Below are 19,288 nucleotides of genomic sequence, written 5' to 3' on the forward strand. Positions count from 1 at the left end.
TCTCATTAGGAGATAGTTTTACAAGAAATTGTCCAACACGTACCAGGTGTTTGGTATTTATAAAAAGGTTATTTGATAGAATGTTATCACCTTACTGTATAAATAGAGTTCCAGAGTGCCAGTCTGATACGTTATGAAAGGGCTGGGTTTTTTGTTTTAAATTTTTATGTGTAGATTTTGTTTCTCTAGTAATTTGAAGCTCTTTGAGGTTATGAGACGATTATTCTTTTAGCTTGCATCCTTCATATAGTGTCCTGCTCACTTCAGAACTCGGTAAATAACTTACAAACAAATTGCATTTTTGTTGTTTGGAAAAACGTAGAGTGCTTGCACGTGTAGGCTTGAGAAAGTTACCATGATACATTGCTGGTTTCATTCTCAGTTACCACTTTTTCCTTTTGTCCTCAATTGTGGACCATCACACCATTACTCTGTGAGTTGTCTCTGCTACCTGTTCTCCAGTGAGGTAGTTGAAGAGCAGCTGTGGTGGCTGAATAATACTCCCCCAATGATGTGATTAGTTAAGTATCTTGAGATACTGAGATAATCTTGAATTCTCTAGGTGGGCCCAGTGTAATCACAAGGGTCCTTCCTTTTGGGGGAGGAGGCAGGAGGATCAGAATATCGAGGGAGAAAAATGTAAGCATGGAAGCAGAGGTTAGAATGATGCACTTTGAAGATGGAGGGAGGGACCACGAATCAAGGGGATGTAGGGGACCTCTGGAAAAGGCAAGGGAACAGGTTCTCCTCAGGAGCCTCCAGAGGAAGGCAGCCCTGCCAACACCTTGATTATTAGCCCAGTGAAACTGACTGTAGATTTCTGACCTCCCGAACTGTAAGAGAATAATTTGTATTGTTTTAAGCCAGTAAGTATGTTGTAATTTGTTACAACAGCCATAGGAAACTGATACAGTGACTTAAGGCAAGAAAGCTTGAAAGATCACAAAACCTGTACAGAGTGTTCAAAGTTTAGTTTGATTTGCTGGCTTAATGGTTACTGAAAAGGATGCTGTAAAGAATTGAGATGGCAGCTTCAGGTCGGTGATTTGGGGCGTAGTTGATGGAATAATAAAAGAATATTATGTGCTACAATACAAGCATCAATTTTAGTGTAGAATTAAGCTCTTGATGGCTTTTTTCCTTGTATTTTGCACAGATCAGAAACCTCTTGATCTTGCCCAGGGTGCTGAAATGAAACACGTTCTTCTTGGTAATAAGGTATGTATGTGGTAATGGATTACATTTATATAATGTAGAAAAAAAATTTGAATTCTTGAAATACATAGATGTGTTTTTAATGAAAACATGTTTTTCCGATAGGTCATCTACAAAGCATTGAAACGATACGAAGGCCCTCTCTGGAAGGTAGGTTGGGATGGTTTTTTAATTATAAAACTGGAAAAAAAAGATTCTCAGGTGCTCTCTTGTTAGAACTCTTTTTCATTCTTTTCTGAAGTATATGTGATTTAATAATTATTCGATCTTATCATGTAAACTATTTTTATACTGCTGGACTTTATTAGGCATCCAGTGATTGTAGCAGTTAACTGTTGGTCTAACACTTTTAGGTGACCAAGTTTGTACAGAGAAGAGTGGAGGAATTTTTTTTTCTTACTTAAGCATAGGGTTACAGTATCATCTTTGTTATGAACATGGATCCATGGAGGACTCAGGAGGCATTTAATATTTGAATTGTCACAGAGCACACATATAAAATCTTTCTGGTTCTAAAAATTTCTTTGCTTTTTGGAGTTCAGTTATTTTCTAGAATTAACTATTTTGGAGCATATAGTTTCTTCTGCATTTGCAGCTGCTCCTTCTGTATACTTATGTACATGTATGCTTATATTGTATAAAATTTAGGATAATGCTCTTTATTTAGAAACTCAGGCCTTTGAGGAAACTGTCTCTGAAGCTCACAACTGATATATTTCCTATAAATATCCTTGCGCAGTACTGTCAGAACTATAAACTGTGTTCATCGTTGATCTTACCAATATGGCATTTCTTCTGTTCCTGTCACCCTGTAGTAGTATGTTTTCATTTCTGCATCCAGTTCCTCAGTTCATGTTTGTTCATTTTTGAGTGTGCAGTGGTACTGTCCGGCTGAAAGGCTCAGATAGAACTGTCATAACTTAATTACTTTTTATCAGTCAAGTATTTGAATCTAGATGTATCAACTTGGAAAAATCTTTGTTGTTTTTCCCTTAGAGTTCAAGATTTTTTGGCTGGAGATTATTCTGGGTAGTGTTAGAACATGGAGTCCTCTCATGGTATAGGAAACAGTAAGTATTATGATCCTAATACTTGTTGAATTTCAGCATCTAAATTTTGAATGATTAAAAGTTTTCACTAATCTCTTTTCCTTTTGCCTTGATAATTTATATTTATTTTGAAGGCCCGATGCAGTCCATAATATTTATCGCCAGGGATGCAAACACCTAACTCAAGCAGTATGCACGGTAGGATGACACATGCATCTTTTGCTTAAACTGTGAAATCAATCCTGCAAGTGATTGCCCTAAATCATTGGTATAAGCTGCCTTGTAAAATCTTGGGGTAGAAAGCACTTGTGCAGTTGAGTTGGCCCTCCGTATCTGCGAGTTCTGCATCTGCTAATTCAACCAACTGTGGATCGAAACTATATAGGAAAAGGAATTCCAGAAAGTTCCAAAAAGCAGCATTTGAATTTGCCGTGCACCAGCAACTATTTACATAGCATTTACATTGTATTAGGTATTATAAATAATCTAGAGATGACTTAAAGTAAGCAGGAGGATGTGCATAGGTTGTATGCGAATACTGTGCCATTTTATAGAAGGACTTCTTGCTTCCATGGATTTTGGTATCCTTCAGGTGTCCTGGAACCAATTCCCCCACAGATACCGAGGGATGACTGTATATGTTTTTATTTGAGAACAAGTAAAGTTGTGGAATTCCATTTAAAAAATATAATCAAGTTAAAAAAAATCTCTACGTATTGTGGAATAAGAGATGCATGTTCCAAAAACATTTATACAGAACTTTTACCATTTTGTATGTGTATGTATATGCGTATGTATGTGTATATATTCACACATAATGTATGCACATACATATCTACATATATGTGTGTAGGTGTGCGTGTACTTGTACATGGGTAAATCTGGAAATGGACATTTTTCTGGTGGTAAAATTTAAAGCCTATACCAAAATTGGGATTTTTAGGTTCTGCATGTTCACTTCTGGCTGTTTTGCTTTTACCAGCCAGGAGAAAGAATTTTTCCTCCTTTGAGATTAGCCTAAGACTGGAGCCTAGACATACCTTTTGCTTGCTGCTTCAAGTTCTTTAGGGTTTTCAACATGTCACGGCAGTGCACCCGCTCTTTGGACCACAGCCCCTGCCTTTCCGTGTGAACTCCCGGAGGACCAGCAGCGTCGCCCTTGGGCCGTCACAGGCTCAGTCACCTGCCCCTGCCCTCAGGCCTCCTTACACATGCCGGTCCCTTAGTGTTCTCACTCCCCTTCCTCCCTTCCCATGAGACCAGAGGGCCAGGGAACTGCTCTCTAGTCTCAGCCGTCTAATCTTCTCGTTTCTTCTGTTGGTGCAGTCCCGGCCATTCTCTTCTGTTCCAGCTTTTGATTCATTTATTTAACACTAAAGTTTGTCTATCTTAAAACAAAAAATTAAACAAGTTGCTCCCTCACCCTTTTAAAATTTCCCGATTTTTAACTTCTTTAGAATTGATAGCTTCTGCTGTGTTATGCTTCACCTTGTTTTATAACTTTTGCTTCTTGTATAAGTGTCTACTTAGAGGCTACATTTATGAATCCATATTGATACAAGGTAACAGGCATTCAGTGACTCCTATGAGGCAGGCTCTGTTCACTTTCTAGATTCTTAAGGTAGAAGCTTAGGTTATTGATTTGAGACTTTTTTTCTTTTCTAATACAGGTGTTTGCGCCTATAAGTTTTGTTTAATTGTGGTAAAATACACATAACATAAAACTTACCATCTTAACCATTTTTAAGTTCAGTAGCGTTAAGTCTGTTCACTTTGTTGTACAGTAGGTCTCTAGAACTTTTTCATCTTGCAGAACTGAAACTCGATACTCATTGAATAGCGCCTCTCTATTTCCAGTACCTCACCCCACTGGCAACCACCATTCTACTTTCTGTTTCTATGCTTTTGACTACTTTAGATACCTCACATGAGTGGAATTGTACAGTATTTGTCTGGCTTATTTCATTTAGCATAATGTCCTCAAGGTTCATCCATGTTATAACATGTGACAGGATTTCTTTTTTTAAGGCTGAATAATATTCCATTGTTATGCATAGACCACATTTTCTTTATCCATTCCTCTATCAGTGGATGTTTTGAGTTGCTTCCGCCTTTTGGTCACTGTCAATAATGCTGTTATAAACACGGGAGTGAAAATGTCTCACCAAGATCCTGCTTTCATTTCTTCTGGATATATATACCTAGACGTGGAATTGGTGGGTCATATGGTAGTTCTATTTTTAATTTTTTAAGGAACTTCCATACTGTTTTCCATAACATCTGCGCCAGTTTACATTCATACCAGCAGTGCTCCAATTTCTCCACATCCTCACCACAACACTTTTTTCCTGTGGGTTTTGTTAGTTTGTTTGCCATTGTCATAGGTATGAAGTAGTATCTAATTGTAGTTTGATTTCCATTTCCCTGATGACTAGTGATGTTGACCATTTTTTCATGTGCTTATTGACCATTTGTATGTTGTTTTTGGAGAAATGTCTGTTTAAATCTCTTGCCCATTTTTAAATCAGTTTTGTTTTTCTTGTTGGTGTTGAGTTGTAGGAGTTCTTTGTATATGCTGGATATGAATCCCTTATCAGATAACGTGATCTGTACATATTGTCTCCAGTTTCATGGGTTGTCTTTTCACTCTGCTGATAATGTCCATTGATGCATAGAAGTTTTTATTTTTTATATAGTCCAGTTTATGTTTTTTCTTTTGTCCCTTGCGCTGTTGTATCACATCCAGGAAACCACTGCCGAGTCCAATGCCATGAAGCTTTCTTCCCAAGTTTTCTTAGAAAAGTTTTTATGGTTTTAGCTCTGACACTGAGGCATCGGTTTCTCCTGAGGCCTTTCTCCTTGGCTTGCAGGTGGCGGCCTCCTTGCTTTGTCCTGACACGACTTTTTCTCTGTCTGTGTGCAGGCATCCCTGCTTTCTCTTCCTCTCCTTGTAAGGACAGCAGTCATACTGGATTAGAGTTCCACCGATATGATCTCATTTTACCTTAATCACCTCTTATAAAAGCCCTATCTCCAAATGTAGTTTCATTGGGGATTAGGGCTTGAACATCTGAAGCCCTTAATCTGGTTGAGTAAGTTCTTTTCCTTTCCTAGTTTACTGAGATCCCTCATTATGAAAATCTGTTGAATTTTATTAAATGCTATTTTCCATGTTATTGAAATGATCATATGGTTTTACTCATTCTATTAATATTAGTTGTATTGATAGACTTTAGGGTGTTAAAGTCAGTCTTATTGCTGGGACAAATCCCAGTTGGTTATGATAAATTACCATTTTAATATATTGTTCGTTAATATTTTGTTAAGAATTTTTGCTTTTTCATGCTGGATATTGGTTTATATTTCTCCTTTGATATTTTGTCTGGTTTCATATAATGAATTGGAAAATGTTCCTTTTCCGTTTTCTAGGAGAGTTTGTATAGGATTAGGTTACTACTTCCTTAAATGCTTGATAGAATTCACCTGTGAAGTCACATGGGCCAGGAGGTTTTAGTGCGGGGGTGGGGGAGGATTGTAGTTACAAATTTAATTTCTTCCGTTGCTATAGGGCTATTCACATTTTCTGTTCCTTTTTCGGTTGGTGTTTGTAATTTTTGCCTTTCAAGAAAGTTGTCCATTTTCTTCTGGGTTATAAAACTTAGGGTTAGTAATATTCCCGTATTGTGTTTTTAATGTCTGTGTGGTAGGTAGTGTTATATGCTCTTTTACTTTTTATATTGGTAATTTGTGTTTTCCTTTTTTTCCTAGATCAGTCTGTCTAGCACTTTATCAGTTTTATTGATCCTTTCGAAGAACCAGCTCTTGATTTCACTGAAATATTTCTCTTGTTTTTGCTATTTCATTGATTTTTTAATTCATTTACAATAATTTCTCCATGTGTTGGGCTTGCTTTGCTCTTTTATAGTTTCTTAAGGTTGAAGCTTAGATTATTCAAATTATCATCCAGTTCAAAATATTTTCTAATTCCTATTATGATTTCTTCTTTGAACCAGGGAATGTTTAGAAGTGTGTTGTTAAATTTCCAAATAATTGGGGTTTTCCTAATTACTGTGCTTTTGATTTATAATGTAATTCCATTTTGGTCATTGAACATTTTCGATATGATTTCCGTCTTGTCAAATTTATTGAGACTTGCTTGATGACTACACATGGATTATCCTAGAGAATGCACTGGAAAATAATGTGTATTTTGCTATTGTTGGGGGTCATGTCCTATAAACATTCAGTCATGATGGTTGATAGTGTTGTTCAGATCTTCTGTGTCTTTGCTGCCTTTTTTCCTAATTGTATCAATTGCTGAGAGAAGGGTGTTTAAATCTCCAACTATACGTGTAGAATTATGTATTTCTCACTCTGTTACTGATCACATATTTATGATTGTTGTCTTCCTGATTAATTAACCCTTTTAGCGTTATGTGGGGGTCCTCTTTATCTCCTGTAATAATGCATTTTGTTTTGAAATCTATTTTGCTTGATATTAATATAACCACTCAGGCTTTCTTATGGTTACTGTTTGCATAGTATCTCTTTTTCTATCTAGTTACTTTCAACGTAGCTGTATCTTTATATTTATCTTCTGTCTCTTGTAGATAGTATATATTTGGGTCCCTATTAACCATTCTGACATTTTTTGCCTTTTAATTAGATTTCTTTTGAGAATGTGGTCTACTTTTTTACTTCATATGTCAAGTAATTTTGGATTGTATCCTTAATGTTAAGTTCTGGAGATCCTGGATTCTTTATTTTTCTCCATTAAATGTGATCTCCGTTGTTTTAGGTCATTTTCTTGGCTGGGTTTGTATTGTAAACTCTGTTTCTTGGATGGCAGCTCTGGTCTGTATTTCAGTGACTGCTTGGAATCTATTTTGTGCATCAGTAAGAGATGTGAAAAGACAGAGTTTGGGATTCCCATCTCTGTCTCTTTCCATTGGGTGACTCCCCTACCCTCTTTAGTATTTATGGCTGCCCAGCTCTGCTTTTTTAATTTCCAAAGACAGACTGTTGTCCAGGTATGCCCTTGCTGCTGTCGTGTCACCCTCGGGGACTGTACTAGTTCCAGGTGAACAATCTTGGGGGTGGGAGCTTGCTTGCAAAGCTCCTCGTTTCCTTTCCTCCAAGGCAACTTGCTCTCCCGTCGAGTCAGCCAGCTCTTGTTCACACTCCAGCTCTTCCTTTTCTACTCCTCATGCTTTTACACTCAGTTCAAACATTTTCTGTACTCAGCTCAAACAAAAGTTTCAGGAGAGTGGCATGAATAAGAAATTGGAGTTCTTGTATTTAAAGGACTTTATAGCCCAAGCACATGCTGTGTTATATTTAATAGGATAAAAGGAAAACTACATACCTAGTGGACTATCTATTAGTATTTACTGTGATTAAGAATATGAAAGCCAGATTTGATGTAGGTAAGCTACAGTGCATTTGATACTCCCAATGTATCAATTGTTCTCAGTATTTTAAATGTTCACTCGGGTATTATCACGTTAATATTGTTAATTTTATGTATAGATAATTTTAGGGTTTTGTTTCATGGGCATGAATGATGTTGTCTTACTGACTTCTTTATATCCAAGGTAAAACCCACTGATAGCTGCCTCTTCTTTATTAAATGCTTCGATGACACTGTTCATGGCTTCAGGGTTCCTAAGAATAGCTTTCAGCAGACAAGAGAGGTAATTTTATGGATTCGTTTATCTTTCATAAAACTTAACATTTAAGAACATGAAGAATGTAAGGTAGGCTCAGTATTAACATCTAACATCTTGTCGATGGTACCTTTTTAACGGGAGTGATTATATGAAACTTTTGAAATTCGGCTTAGGAATTAATTCCTTATCAACATGTACCTGCAGGTATTTTCTGTTCTTCTTTTTTAAAAAATTTTGCTTCTGTGAATGTAAGAGGCCCTTATTAGTTTTGGAAGAAAGCCTCAATGATTATTTAGTCTACCCCCGAATTTATAGGTGAGGAAAACTGAAGACTAAGATTGAAGTGACCTCTCAAGCTCATGCAGCTTGCAAGTAACAGAACCTGGCTCCAGCCCAGGTGTTCTGATGTATTACAGTGTAGACTCAGCCTTTCTTTGTGGTAAACTGAACAGTAGCAGCAAGCAAGAAATTGGGATTGATGTGACGGAAATTCATTGTGTAGTTATTTAATGGAGACTCCATATCCCTTTAGATCAAAGCAATATTCGTAGACTTATCTTGGTTTTTTGTAAATTATGTAAGGGGTTAAAAAGGATCTCTTTTCCAGAGCGGTTAACTTTGTCCTTGCAGAGAACCCTAAACAATACAAAACGTGACTGTCCCAAAATTTCATAAAAGGGTAAGAATTGACCCTGAAAAATGCTGCAAGAAATGAGGTAGAAGTAAGACAGATATTTTTAGGGCAAACATTCCATCTTTTTGTGAAATCACTAATTTTTAAAGATATTTATTATTTATTTATTTATCTGTTTGTTTTGGCTGCACCGGGTCTTCTTTGCGGCACGTGGGATCTTTAGATGCAGCACGCAGACTTCTTAGTTGCGGCACACAGACTTCTTAGTTGCGGCATGCGTGCGGGATCTAGTTCCCTGACCTGGGATCCAACCCGTGCCCCCTGCGTTGGTAGTGGGGAGTCTTACCCACTGGATCACCAGGGAAGTCCCACTAATTTTTTAAAAACATAGTAAAAGTTAAAGCATCAGAGTAATTGCTGGCTCTCTTAAAATGGTCTGAGTGTCTTGTGCTTATGGCAAGTTGGTAAATTGTTTCTGGATGCATCTTATACGGTAACTTATTCAACAGTGTTGAGAACCTATAATTCTAAGTGCAAGATTCTCCACCCATTGTTTAGTTTTTATAATGTGTTTCAGTATTAATATGAATGAATATGTAAACTTATAGATGGTATTTTTTAAAGTATTGGGAAAATTTTTTATCCAGACGTGTCATGGACAAGAGACCTGCATCATTATTTTGTTGTCGGGAATTTTTTGTTTTGTTTTTTTGAGGCCGTAATATTTTTTTTCTCCATGTACATTTTATTCTTCCCAGATTGTTGTAATAATATCTGTTTTGAGTAAAAATGTGTTTTACTTTTATTTAAATCCTTGTATTATTTCAGGGCTGGCTGGAAGCAATAGAAGAGCATTCTGCTTACAGCACTCACTACTGTTCCCAGGACCAGTTGACTGATGATGAAGAGGAAGATGCAGTTTCTGCTGTAGACTTGAAGGAATCCTTAGAGGTAAATAGGAAAACCTGACCTGTATACCTAACTGTATCACTCAGGTTTTACCAAGAATTTTTTTTTTTTTAAATATGAGGTTTTGAAATTAAGATTTCTCACAGCAGTAGAAGTAGTATTTCAGAAATAAAAATTGGGAGAGAAATTTAAGCAAGTATTGGTACAGAACTTCACTGTCCAATACGATAGCTACTAGATACATTTACATTTAAATGAACTGGAGTTAAATGAAAACCTCATTTCCTCATTTTAACTAGCCACATTTCAAGTGCTCAGTAGTTACATGTGGCTATCACCTTCGACAGTGCCGATATAGAATGTTTTCATCATTGCAGAAAGTTCTGTTGGATCAAGCTGGGGTAGGCTCTTACCTTTGAGGGGGCACTAGGAGAGTGGGGTTTTTCTGTTGACGACATCTTGATTCTTATAGGCTCTGAACTGTACCTGTGTTATAAGAAATAATGAGCAGATGATGCTAAATTTAAACCAAATGAGAAAGTAATATCAGACTTTCCTGACTGAAGAAGAAATGATTTCTAATTAAAGTGAATGTGCAGAAAGATGAGTGTACATCAACTCAAAGCTGATAGAGTGGTACACCCATACAAGAATCAGGCAGATTTATATATATATTGATATAGTTAAGATTTATAGCTAAGTAAAAAGGGCAAGGTGTTAAATGGTGTATCTGATATGCTTCTGCATGGCAGAAAGAAAGCAGGGATGTACACACACATTTGTATAGGTTAGATCATCCCAGGAAAGATGAGAAATTATTAGCAGTTGTTGCTTTGAGACTGGGAAAGGGGGAAAACAGGGACTCTAGGACTGACAAGTACGTGAGGGAGAGTTGCCTTTCTCCGTGTATTGTGTTTCTTTTTTCTTTCTTTTTTTTAACTTTGTGTAGATAACTAATGCAAAATACAACATTAAGAAAATTACAAATCACCAGGTACCAAAAACAATCAGTGTGGTGTGGACTGGCTTAGATTGAGGGAAGATGGAGTGTGGGGTTATTCTTGAAGTGAATTTGGCTGGAGTTAGGAAGATTTGGAGATGAGTACAGGACACCAGTACTCGCAATGCTGGCTGTTTTCTGCAGAGGAAAGTTATCAGGGTTTTACAACCATTATTTTTAAAGTTTAAATCACTATTATTAAGGTACAATTTTTATATAATAAAATGAGGGCATTTTAGTATCTTCAGTGTGATGTGTTTTGACAAATACCCTGTGTAACCACCACTCCTATCAAGGTGTAGAACATTTTTATCACCTCACAAAGCTCTCTGGTGCCCCTTCCAGACAGTGCCCTCCACGCCATCTCAGGCAGCTACTGATCTGCTCTATCATCACAGCCATTGTCAGCTTTGCCCATTCTAGGATTCCATCTAACTGGAATCACATCATATGTGCTCTTTGGTGCCTATCATCTTTCACCTGCGATGTTGTGTGTATCATTAGTTTCTTTTTATTTCTGAGAAGGCAGTCTGCTTTGGTTTTTTTTTTTTTTTTTTTAAATTGAAGTATAGTTGATTTACAGTGTTGTGTTTCTGGTGTACATCAAAGTGATTCCGTTATACATATACATACACTCTTTTTCTTCTTTTCCATTATGGTTTACTACAGGATATTGAATACAGTTGCCTGTGCTGTACAGTAGGACCTTGTTGTTTATTTTATATGTGGTAGTCTGTATCTGCTAATGCTTCGGTTCTTAATTAACCAAATGTGGATTGTCTGTATGTGGCAGATAGGCTGGAATTAATGACCTCTCTCTCCTACCCTCTCCACTCCTCCCTAGATGCCCACCCCCTTGATATACATTTTTGAACTTTCTCATATGTTAGGGTTGATAAGGTAGTTAAACATCAACTTAAACAAAACCAACAGCGGAAGTCTGGGTGGGCAGAAGTAGCTGCAGGAGACCGGTGTCCTGACTGTGGCCCGGCTACTCAACCTGCGTGTCTCTGACGCCCTGCAGCCCAGGTCTGTGGGTGTGCTCCTGTTCTTGGGCTCTGTGCCAGATAACCTGGATTTAAAATACTGTCTCACTTCGGGTATTAGAACACTGCTCAAGTGGGATCTCATTTATGTAGTGTAAATAAAAATTAAAACCTAGGGAATTCCCTGGCAGTCCAGCGGTTAGGAGTCCACGCTTCCACTGCACAGGGGCACAGATTTGATCCTGGTCAGGGAACCAAGATCATCCCGCAAGCTGCACGGCATGGCGAAGAAAAAAAAAATAAAACGTAGAAAAATTAAAACCTGACATAAGGTGCATGGCATAGAAGTCAGTGAGACACCATGCTGGGATCTGCAAAGAATGTGTAAGCATTAACCTTCCTAATTAGAGTTTTAGGCTTTTGTAATATAACCAGTAGCTGCTACAAGGAAATGATAACAAATTGAAGAATGTGGTTTTAAAAAATTGTATTAATAACCCCTTTCTGAGTTTTTTGCATCAATTAAATGGCATTAATTGTTTAGAATAGACGACACACATTTGTACCCAACTATAAAACAGTATGTGTTGATCACATCTTCTCCAGCTGACCTATTGTAACTCTTAAATAAATTATGGATCAAGGGAACTTTTTTCAGTAACTCTCAGATATGCCAAGGGAAGATGAATGTAATAGTGTTTCTTATCTTTAACGGTAACCACAGGAACTATGATGTTGATCACAGATTCACAGTCTGCAAATGAAGCCAGTGCTTGCTTTTGTGCACCCAGCTAACTTTCACCATAGCAGAAAAAATAGAAAACAGCAGCATTGGCGCACCGTGCACATGGGCAGGGGTATTAAATATGTATAGAGTGAAAATGACAATTTTCTGTTAATAAATTATGAGTGGTAACATTTGGTTGCGCAGTGCATGTTTTCAGTGGTCCCCAGTTGACTTTTCTCCTGCCTTAAACGTGTGTTTACAGGCTATGTCTGGAAAAATGATCCAGCGTACAGTTTCTGTGGTGTTTCAAATTGCACAGTGTAGGTATTCTCCCTCTCCCTCTCCCCCCCAAAAAAAGTGAATTGCATTTTTATGTTGTTGGAGCTCTCAAAATAGAGTAATGTACGTTTTAAAGAGAACATTGCTTGTCCCTAGTGTGGTACCACGAGTAATTCTGCTGTGGTTGAGCTGAGCTTCAGAAGCACTGAAAAATTTATAAGGTGAAAAGCATGCGTACCTATATCACCTTGGCACTTAGGTCTGATTTAGGGGGAGCAAAAGTGTTTTGGGGATGAGTCAGTTGAGATGAGGAGTACCAAGTAGGGAAGATTCACAGGCTAAATGTATTACCCTACCTACAACAATGTGAACCTAATATTGGTAAGGCCCGGGTTCTCAGAATATTTTCTTATTGCCGTAACCAACCAACTTTACAATGATGATTTTCTTGCTTCTTATTCTTGCGTCTTAGTTTCCTTTAAAGGGAAACTAAATAAAACTAACTTCAAAATTACATGGTTAATGTAATAAATGGTTTTATCTGATTTTTTCATTTTGGACTTCCAAATCTATACTAAGATGGGATGCAACTTACATCATGAAACTCTGTATTTATGTTTTGCTTTTAGGGATCTAAATATGTAGAAATTTCAAATTACAAGGAAAAATGAATGCTGTCCCTTATTTTTACAAGCTTTTACTTACTAAGAAGATGTCCTTATTGGTCTGATTATGTGAGGGCTGTGTGCACTTAGATTGCTGAACGAAAATCAGCTTGTGGTTTCCAAATGTTAGCACCATCTGGAGTTTTTAAGCAAAAGCAGTTTTTAAAATATATTCTTAATGGGTGCATTTTATAATTTCTCAATGAACGTAATCAAGGCTACTAAAAGTGTGAATAAATCAGAAATCTAACTCCTCAGATATATATTGTGTAATGAGTTATTAGAAGTAATTACTGCAGTTGTATGGAACATGCTTGGCCTATTGAATGTATTTAAAATTTAGAGAGATTGATTTTTATTAATCTGTACGTGATTAGCTAATGGTTATATTCAGTTTCTAAGGCAATTTTCTCTCACCTTTTTCTCTCTGTTAGGAATATGTCTCAATTATTACAGTGTATCAACCTATGAAGTAAAAGTTTTGATGGAAACATTAAAGCATATGTACTGTAAAAATCCTTTATTAGTTTAACTTTGTCGTCTTCTTTTTTCCTTTTCCAGAAAGCACAGATATGCCAGCAGAGACTAGACAGGGAAATTTCCAACTTTCTCAGAATGATTAAGGAGTGTGACGTGGCTAAAGGTAAAAAAGAAACACCCCACACCCCACTCTTGAACAACCCATTATCATAGATGTTCACCCTTTGGTTGACTATACAGTTTAGATAATTTTGGGGTTTGAATTCAGAATTGTATTTGAGAAAGTTAAAGTTAACCTTTTGGGGCTGTGAATTCGTTTTGGCTACGTAGTGAGACTGTTTATGAATCCCAGAAGACTTGGATTTTGTGGTCAAATTGTCTTGGGTTTGAATCCTTGTTCTGCCACTTATTAGTTGTTACTTTTGAGCAGAACATTTAATTTCTCTGAGCCTTGTTTTCCCTATCTATAAAATGAAGCGGTTGGTAGTCTTTTGCCATTCTGTGAATGTGTGAATTCGTCTAATTATTAATCTCCCTTTCAAAGGTAATTTTTTGTGCCTTTACTCTCCTTTAGTTATGAATTATCAGGAGTTAATTATAAATACTCCAAAAATCAAAATACAATCCAATACAAAATACAAAATCCCAATATAAAATCCAATACACAAATTAGGTTTTGAGAAAAAATTATTGATTACTTTATAAATTAAACAGTTATCATGTTCCTTAGACTTAAGACTCTTAACAGTTGCTTTAGACTTTAGCTATGATGTGTTTATAAATAACTCCACTAAAATATAATCAGCTGAGTTGTCTATGAGTTTATGATTAACTACTGATTTTAATCATGATCTAGTTTATGTGTGCCCAGGGAATGTGAAGAAATGTTAATATTAGAGTAAACTGAACATAAATGTTCTGTATCTGTCCAGGTATACCTTGGGCATCCCTTTACTTCGGTTCAACAAACACGTATTTATATGAGTGATGATAGCTTTGGGAAGGACAGCAGTCAAGTCATTTTGATTATTAATTGCAAGCAAGAATATTTTATTACTTAAGGCTCTTCATCCTCAATGGGCTTTTTAAATAATAACGGCTTCATTAGACATAATTCACATAAGCCTAGAATTCACCTATGTGGAGTATACCATTCAGTGGCTTTTAGTATATTCACAGAGCTATGCAACTGTGACCATCAATGGGCTTTTAAAATACCATCCTCACCAAAAACCATCAAAACCGAGCAGAGATACTAACAACATTTAAAAGATACAGAAACTGTACAGAGTGAGATGAAATATAAGGATTAATTTCTTTGACTTGGACCAAAGAAAGAAATTATATGAGAACTACAACCAAATTACATTGTTTTTTTCTTTTAAACCTTGAGTCAGATCTCTTGGTTCAGATCATTGGTATGACATGTCACTCATAAATGATGGCATGCATCATTTGTGCTCTTAGAGACATACATGATACTCAGTACCGCAAGAGTGATTTCATTTTGGACAGTGTCATCTGGGAAACTTTGAAATATCTGACTGTGATCTGACAATTCTATTTCATATATCTACAGTAAAAGTCAGTGGGTTTTAAACAATTATGTATAGAAATTATGTTCAGAAATTATAGATGTTATTTTCTGAAAGATTGGTGTAGATAAATAAAACTACATTTTATGTAAATACTAAGTAAATAGGGTTGAGAATTTCATGAATGGAATTGGAGTTTTGAAGGTAACTGAGTCTGCTCTTAATGCCAAGGGATTGTGCAGAATAATCTTGTACCATGTGTTTTATTAAAGGAAGCTGATAGATACACATCCTGTTCCAAACTGCCTACATAGTTTGCCAGTGACTTCTCAAGATGAAAAACTAAAGTGTTTGTGGGCAGAGTCCAGCTCTTGTGGTTGAAATTGTTAGCTGTCTTACATTTTAGTATGAAACTATATGAACGTGAACTTTAAGACTCAACGCCCTTCTTCCTTATTGCGTCTTCTGCAGTACCTGTTCTGCTCTGCACCACCTCAATCCAAATCACTGCAGCAGCCTGTCCTTTAGTCTCCCTGCCTTTGGGAACCTCCTGCATTCCATCCTTAAAGGGAATTGAATCGGAAGCCTTTCAGGAACTCTTCCAACTCAAATTCTGTGAAATACTGCATTATTGCTGCCAGATTAATTTTAGTTACTTTAAAAAAAATTATTATAAATTTTTTTTTTTTTCTGTTGAGAAAATCTTTTAAGTGTCCTTGAAACTACAGAATAAAATGCAAAACTCTTTATCCTGGCATTTAAGGACCTTCATAGCCCGATCACAAACTGATTTTTTTAGCTTTATTTACAATTCTTCTCCCCTGTGACCCCCGTAAACACTTTTGACCAAACACTGTGTCTTTGGTCTGAAATGTCCTCTATTAAAATAATGCTTTTGTTTTCATGAGTGGACCTTAAACCTAATTTCTGCCTGGATTAATGACAAATTTATGTATCTGACATCGGCAACACATCATTCAAGGTGCAAAGAATGCTGTTTTGAAATCTCTACTATTTTATCTTTACCAAAAGCCTGGTTGCGAAAACAAATAAAATCACTCAAACTTATAAAACTTTTGGAAGACATCCTGAAAGCCATGCAGTCAATCTGTTCTCCCCGACAACCTTAAATTTACCCTTCGGTGTAGCAGCCAGGTTTTGACTATTATAAACAATGTTGTATTGTGCATTTATATTTAATCACATCACTTTATTACCATAGGATTCTTGGAAGTGGGATTAATGGGTGAAAGTATATTAACATTTTTGAGCCTATTGAGATATACTGCTAAGTTACTTCCCAAAAAAGATATATTACTTTACATGCCAAGTTTAATGCATGCACTTTATTGCATGTTGCTAAGTGTATATAGTAAATCCCTGGTTAAAGACATTTGCATGTTTTCAGTTATCTAAAAGAAGAAAATCTTAAAAGGAAAAGCACTTTTATTCAGCCCACTTAACACTCTCCTCAAAATTCTAGGCTTTGAGTAAATATTCTTATCACCACCTTCACTGTTGCCACCCCAGTCCAAGCCACCCTCGTCTCCTACATGCACTATTAAAACAGCCTCCTGACTCAGATCCCACCCTTGTGCCTACAGTCCCTGCCCAAGGGATCTTTCTAAAGCATCAGTGGGTTGATGTCCTTTGCTCAAAACATGCATTTGCTTCCAGGTCTTCTCACTTCGAGTGAAAGACAGAGTCCTTCCCTACCTGCCTCTCTCCAGCCTCACTGGCCTTCTTGCTGTCCCTCAGAGCTGCCTTGGGCCTGGGTGGGTGTTCTGGCCCCTCTGCCTGTAAGGCTTTACTCCAGGGTTCGCCCTCCCTCCCCAGGTCTCTACTCCAGCAGAACCTTCCGACTGAGGCCCTCTCTTGCTGCCTGCACTGGTTTGCTCCTCCACGGCTGTTCTCTGCCCTGCTTGGTGCCCTGGGCCCATGATCACTGTCGACTTTAGGAGTATTACTAGGGCTTCTTTGCCCTTGGCCCTCTGATTGGGTCCAGCAAATGGGAGGTCCTGTGCGGAGATGGGTGGAGGGGTGGGAGGAGGAGTAGGTCGGGGTTACCCCGCTCCCTCCTGCAAGCTGTGGTCTAACCCTGCTGCTGGGCTCCATCCGGCCCAGGGCCCCATTCTGTGACTCCAGCTCCTCCTGTGCCTTCCCTTGGCCCCGCTGTCCCAGGGTAGTAACTGTCCTGCATGCCTCTCTGTTAGTTCGCTCAGGCTCATCGTTGTGCGTCATCTCTTTGTAAAATTCTTTTCAGTTACACTTTGACTTTGCTGGCTCTTCCTGCCAGGACATTACTGATGCCAAGTCCCAGCTAAACTTCCAGCTCCAGCACTGGCTCTCCCCTTCCTTGTGTTATTCTTCTCTTTGTCACTCATCGACCTTCCTATATATGTGTGTGGAGTTGATTGTCTGCCTCTCCTTTTGGAATATAAACTCCACAGAGGGAGGAACTTTGGTCTGTTTTATTCACCGATTATCCTCAGCTCCTAAACAGTGCACGGCATGTGGTAGGTGCTTGTACTCACTTGCCTCTTTCTCCCTCTCTCCTTCCTACCCATCCTCCCCTCCCATCCACACACACACACACACACACACACACACACACACACACACACACGCATTGTGAGTGAATAAAATGAATAACGTATTTAGCTAATAAATTTATAACTTATTTCTGTTGAACTCAGGGAGAAACAAGTACTGCATTTGTTCTGTCAAGTTAATGAGTGAACAGATTGTACAATTCGGTGAGACCTTCTAGAGACAAACAAATCGGGGAAGAAGCTGTCCACACTGGAGAGTGTTTTGCATTCTTTTACCAATAGGGGTTCCGCAGTCAGTGCCATTGGTTTTTATATCCCACTCTTCTCCCGTGGATTCAGTGTTTTTCCTGAGGCAGACTTGTGAGTAGTTCTTTCACTGAGGATCTGTGGGTGGTAGAATTTCTCTCTCATCTAAATCTTTTTTTTTTTTTTTTTTTACCCCCACTGGGTTACAGTTACCATCCATTAGCATTTTGAAGATGTGATTCCAAGTTCTTCTGGCTTCTGATATTCTGATGATGATTATTTGGTGAACAGTCTTTTTTTTTTTCTTTTTATGTTCACTTACGGCTTTTCAAAGATCTCCACTTTGTCTTTGGTGTTTTGCAGTTTTAATCTGTCTTGATACCTGCTGCTTGAGGTGGTTTTTAATTCAAAGACTCATTCATTCTTTCTTCAATCTGGGAAAGTTCTTCACCGTTCTCTCCTCACACTGTGCTTCTTCATCCGTTCTGCTGAAACTCCTCGTGGGTATGTGTGGAACCTTCTTATTTACTCCCCACCTCTTAGTTCCTCATTCTCTTTCTGTTTTTCTGTTACATTCTGAGCAGTTTCCTCAGATCTGTTTTCTAGTTTCAGTTTCTTTCTCAGTTCGATCTCTTTTGGCTGTTTAATCCTTTGACTTTCTAATCCTAATTGTATTTCGTAATTCTAGAAATTCTAGGTGGTGGTTTTAAAGTTTTAGTTTTTTCCATAGAAGCCTGCTCTTTCGTGTTACATACATTTCGAACTTTATCTCTCATCATTTTAAGCGTGTAAAGTTAAAGCCCTTTTCAGCATGTTCTTACATCTCAAGTTGTTGTGGCTAACTGTCCCTTGGGATGGATTGTTTCCGTCACGGTGGATTTTAGCTTTTTATTGAGAGCTTGTTTTGTTCTGCCTCCTGGATTATGGAAGTGTCCCTGCACAGTAGTTCTGTGTCTGCTTCTGTTGATGTAATAGTTTTAAAATTGGATTGCATATCTAGATGCAGCATGAGCTAGGGATTTCTGTTTTTCATGATTCCCACCCACAGTACTAGGCAGAAGATGCCCTTCTTCACTGCTTCCCTGAGCCCATTTCTGCTTTCACTGGGGGTCAAGGCCTTGCTCTGCTTGGTGAGGCCAGAGCCACATCTCCCCCTCATGTAGGTGTGAAGGTGCAGCTTTCAGCCCGTGCTTTACATCCTAGCTGACCTCTGGCACCCCTGTGCTTGGCCTTCCCTACCATGCCCTCACTGGCATGCGCCTCTTCTGTCAGTCTTGACTTTTCTGTGGGTTTCCAGCGTATCTGGGATTTTGTTCCTTCAAACTCTGCTATATATTATTTA

At 37.8% G+C, this 19,288-nt stretch overlaps 1 protein-coding gene across 6 annotated transcripts in view; it reads left to right on the forward strand.

The window, feature by feature from the left end:
- The window catches only part of OSBPL1A (oxysterol binding protein like 1A), a 210,731-nt gene that overhangs the window by 60,171 nt on the left and 131,272 nt on the right, over positions 1-19,288 (forward strand). For 5 of the 6 annotated variants that reach the window (XM_082853217.1, XM_082853216.1, XM_082853215.1 and 2 more), the window contains 7 exons: positions 1,157-1,218; positions 1,321-1,365; positions 2,212-2,285; positions 2,399-2,462; positions 7,859-7,957; positions 9,396-9,518; positions 13,695-13,776. In XM_082853217.1, coding sequence (XP_082709343.1) covers positions 1,157-1,218; positions 1,321-1,365; positions 2,212-2,285; positions 2,399-2,462; positions 7,859-7,957; positions 9,396-9,518; positions 13,695-13,776 — 549 coding nt within the window. Of the gene's footprint in view, positions 1-1,156; positions 1,219-1,320; positions 1,366-2,211; positions 2,286-2,398; positions 2,463-7,858; positions 7,958-9,395; positions 9,519-13,694; positions 13,777-19,288 lie in introns of those variants that run through there. The other variant, XM_082853223.1, reaches the window with a different exon arrangement.

Source organism: Leucopleurus acutus, assembly GCF_964270905.1.
Source record: "Leucopleurus acutus genome assembly, chromosome: 13".
Lineage (NCBI taxonomy): Eukaryota > Metazoa > Chordata > Mammalia > Artiodactyla > Delphinidae > Leucopleurus > Leucopleurus acutus.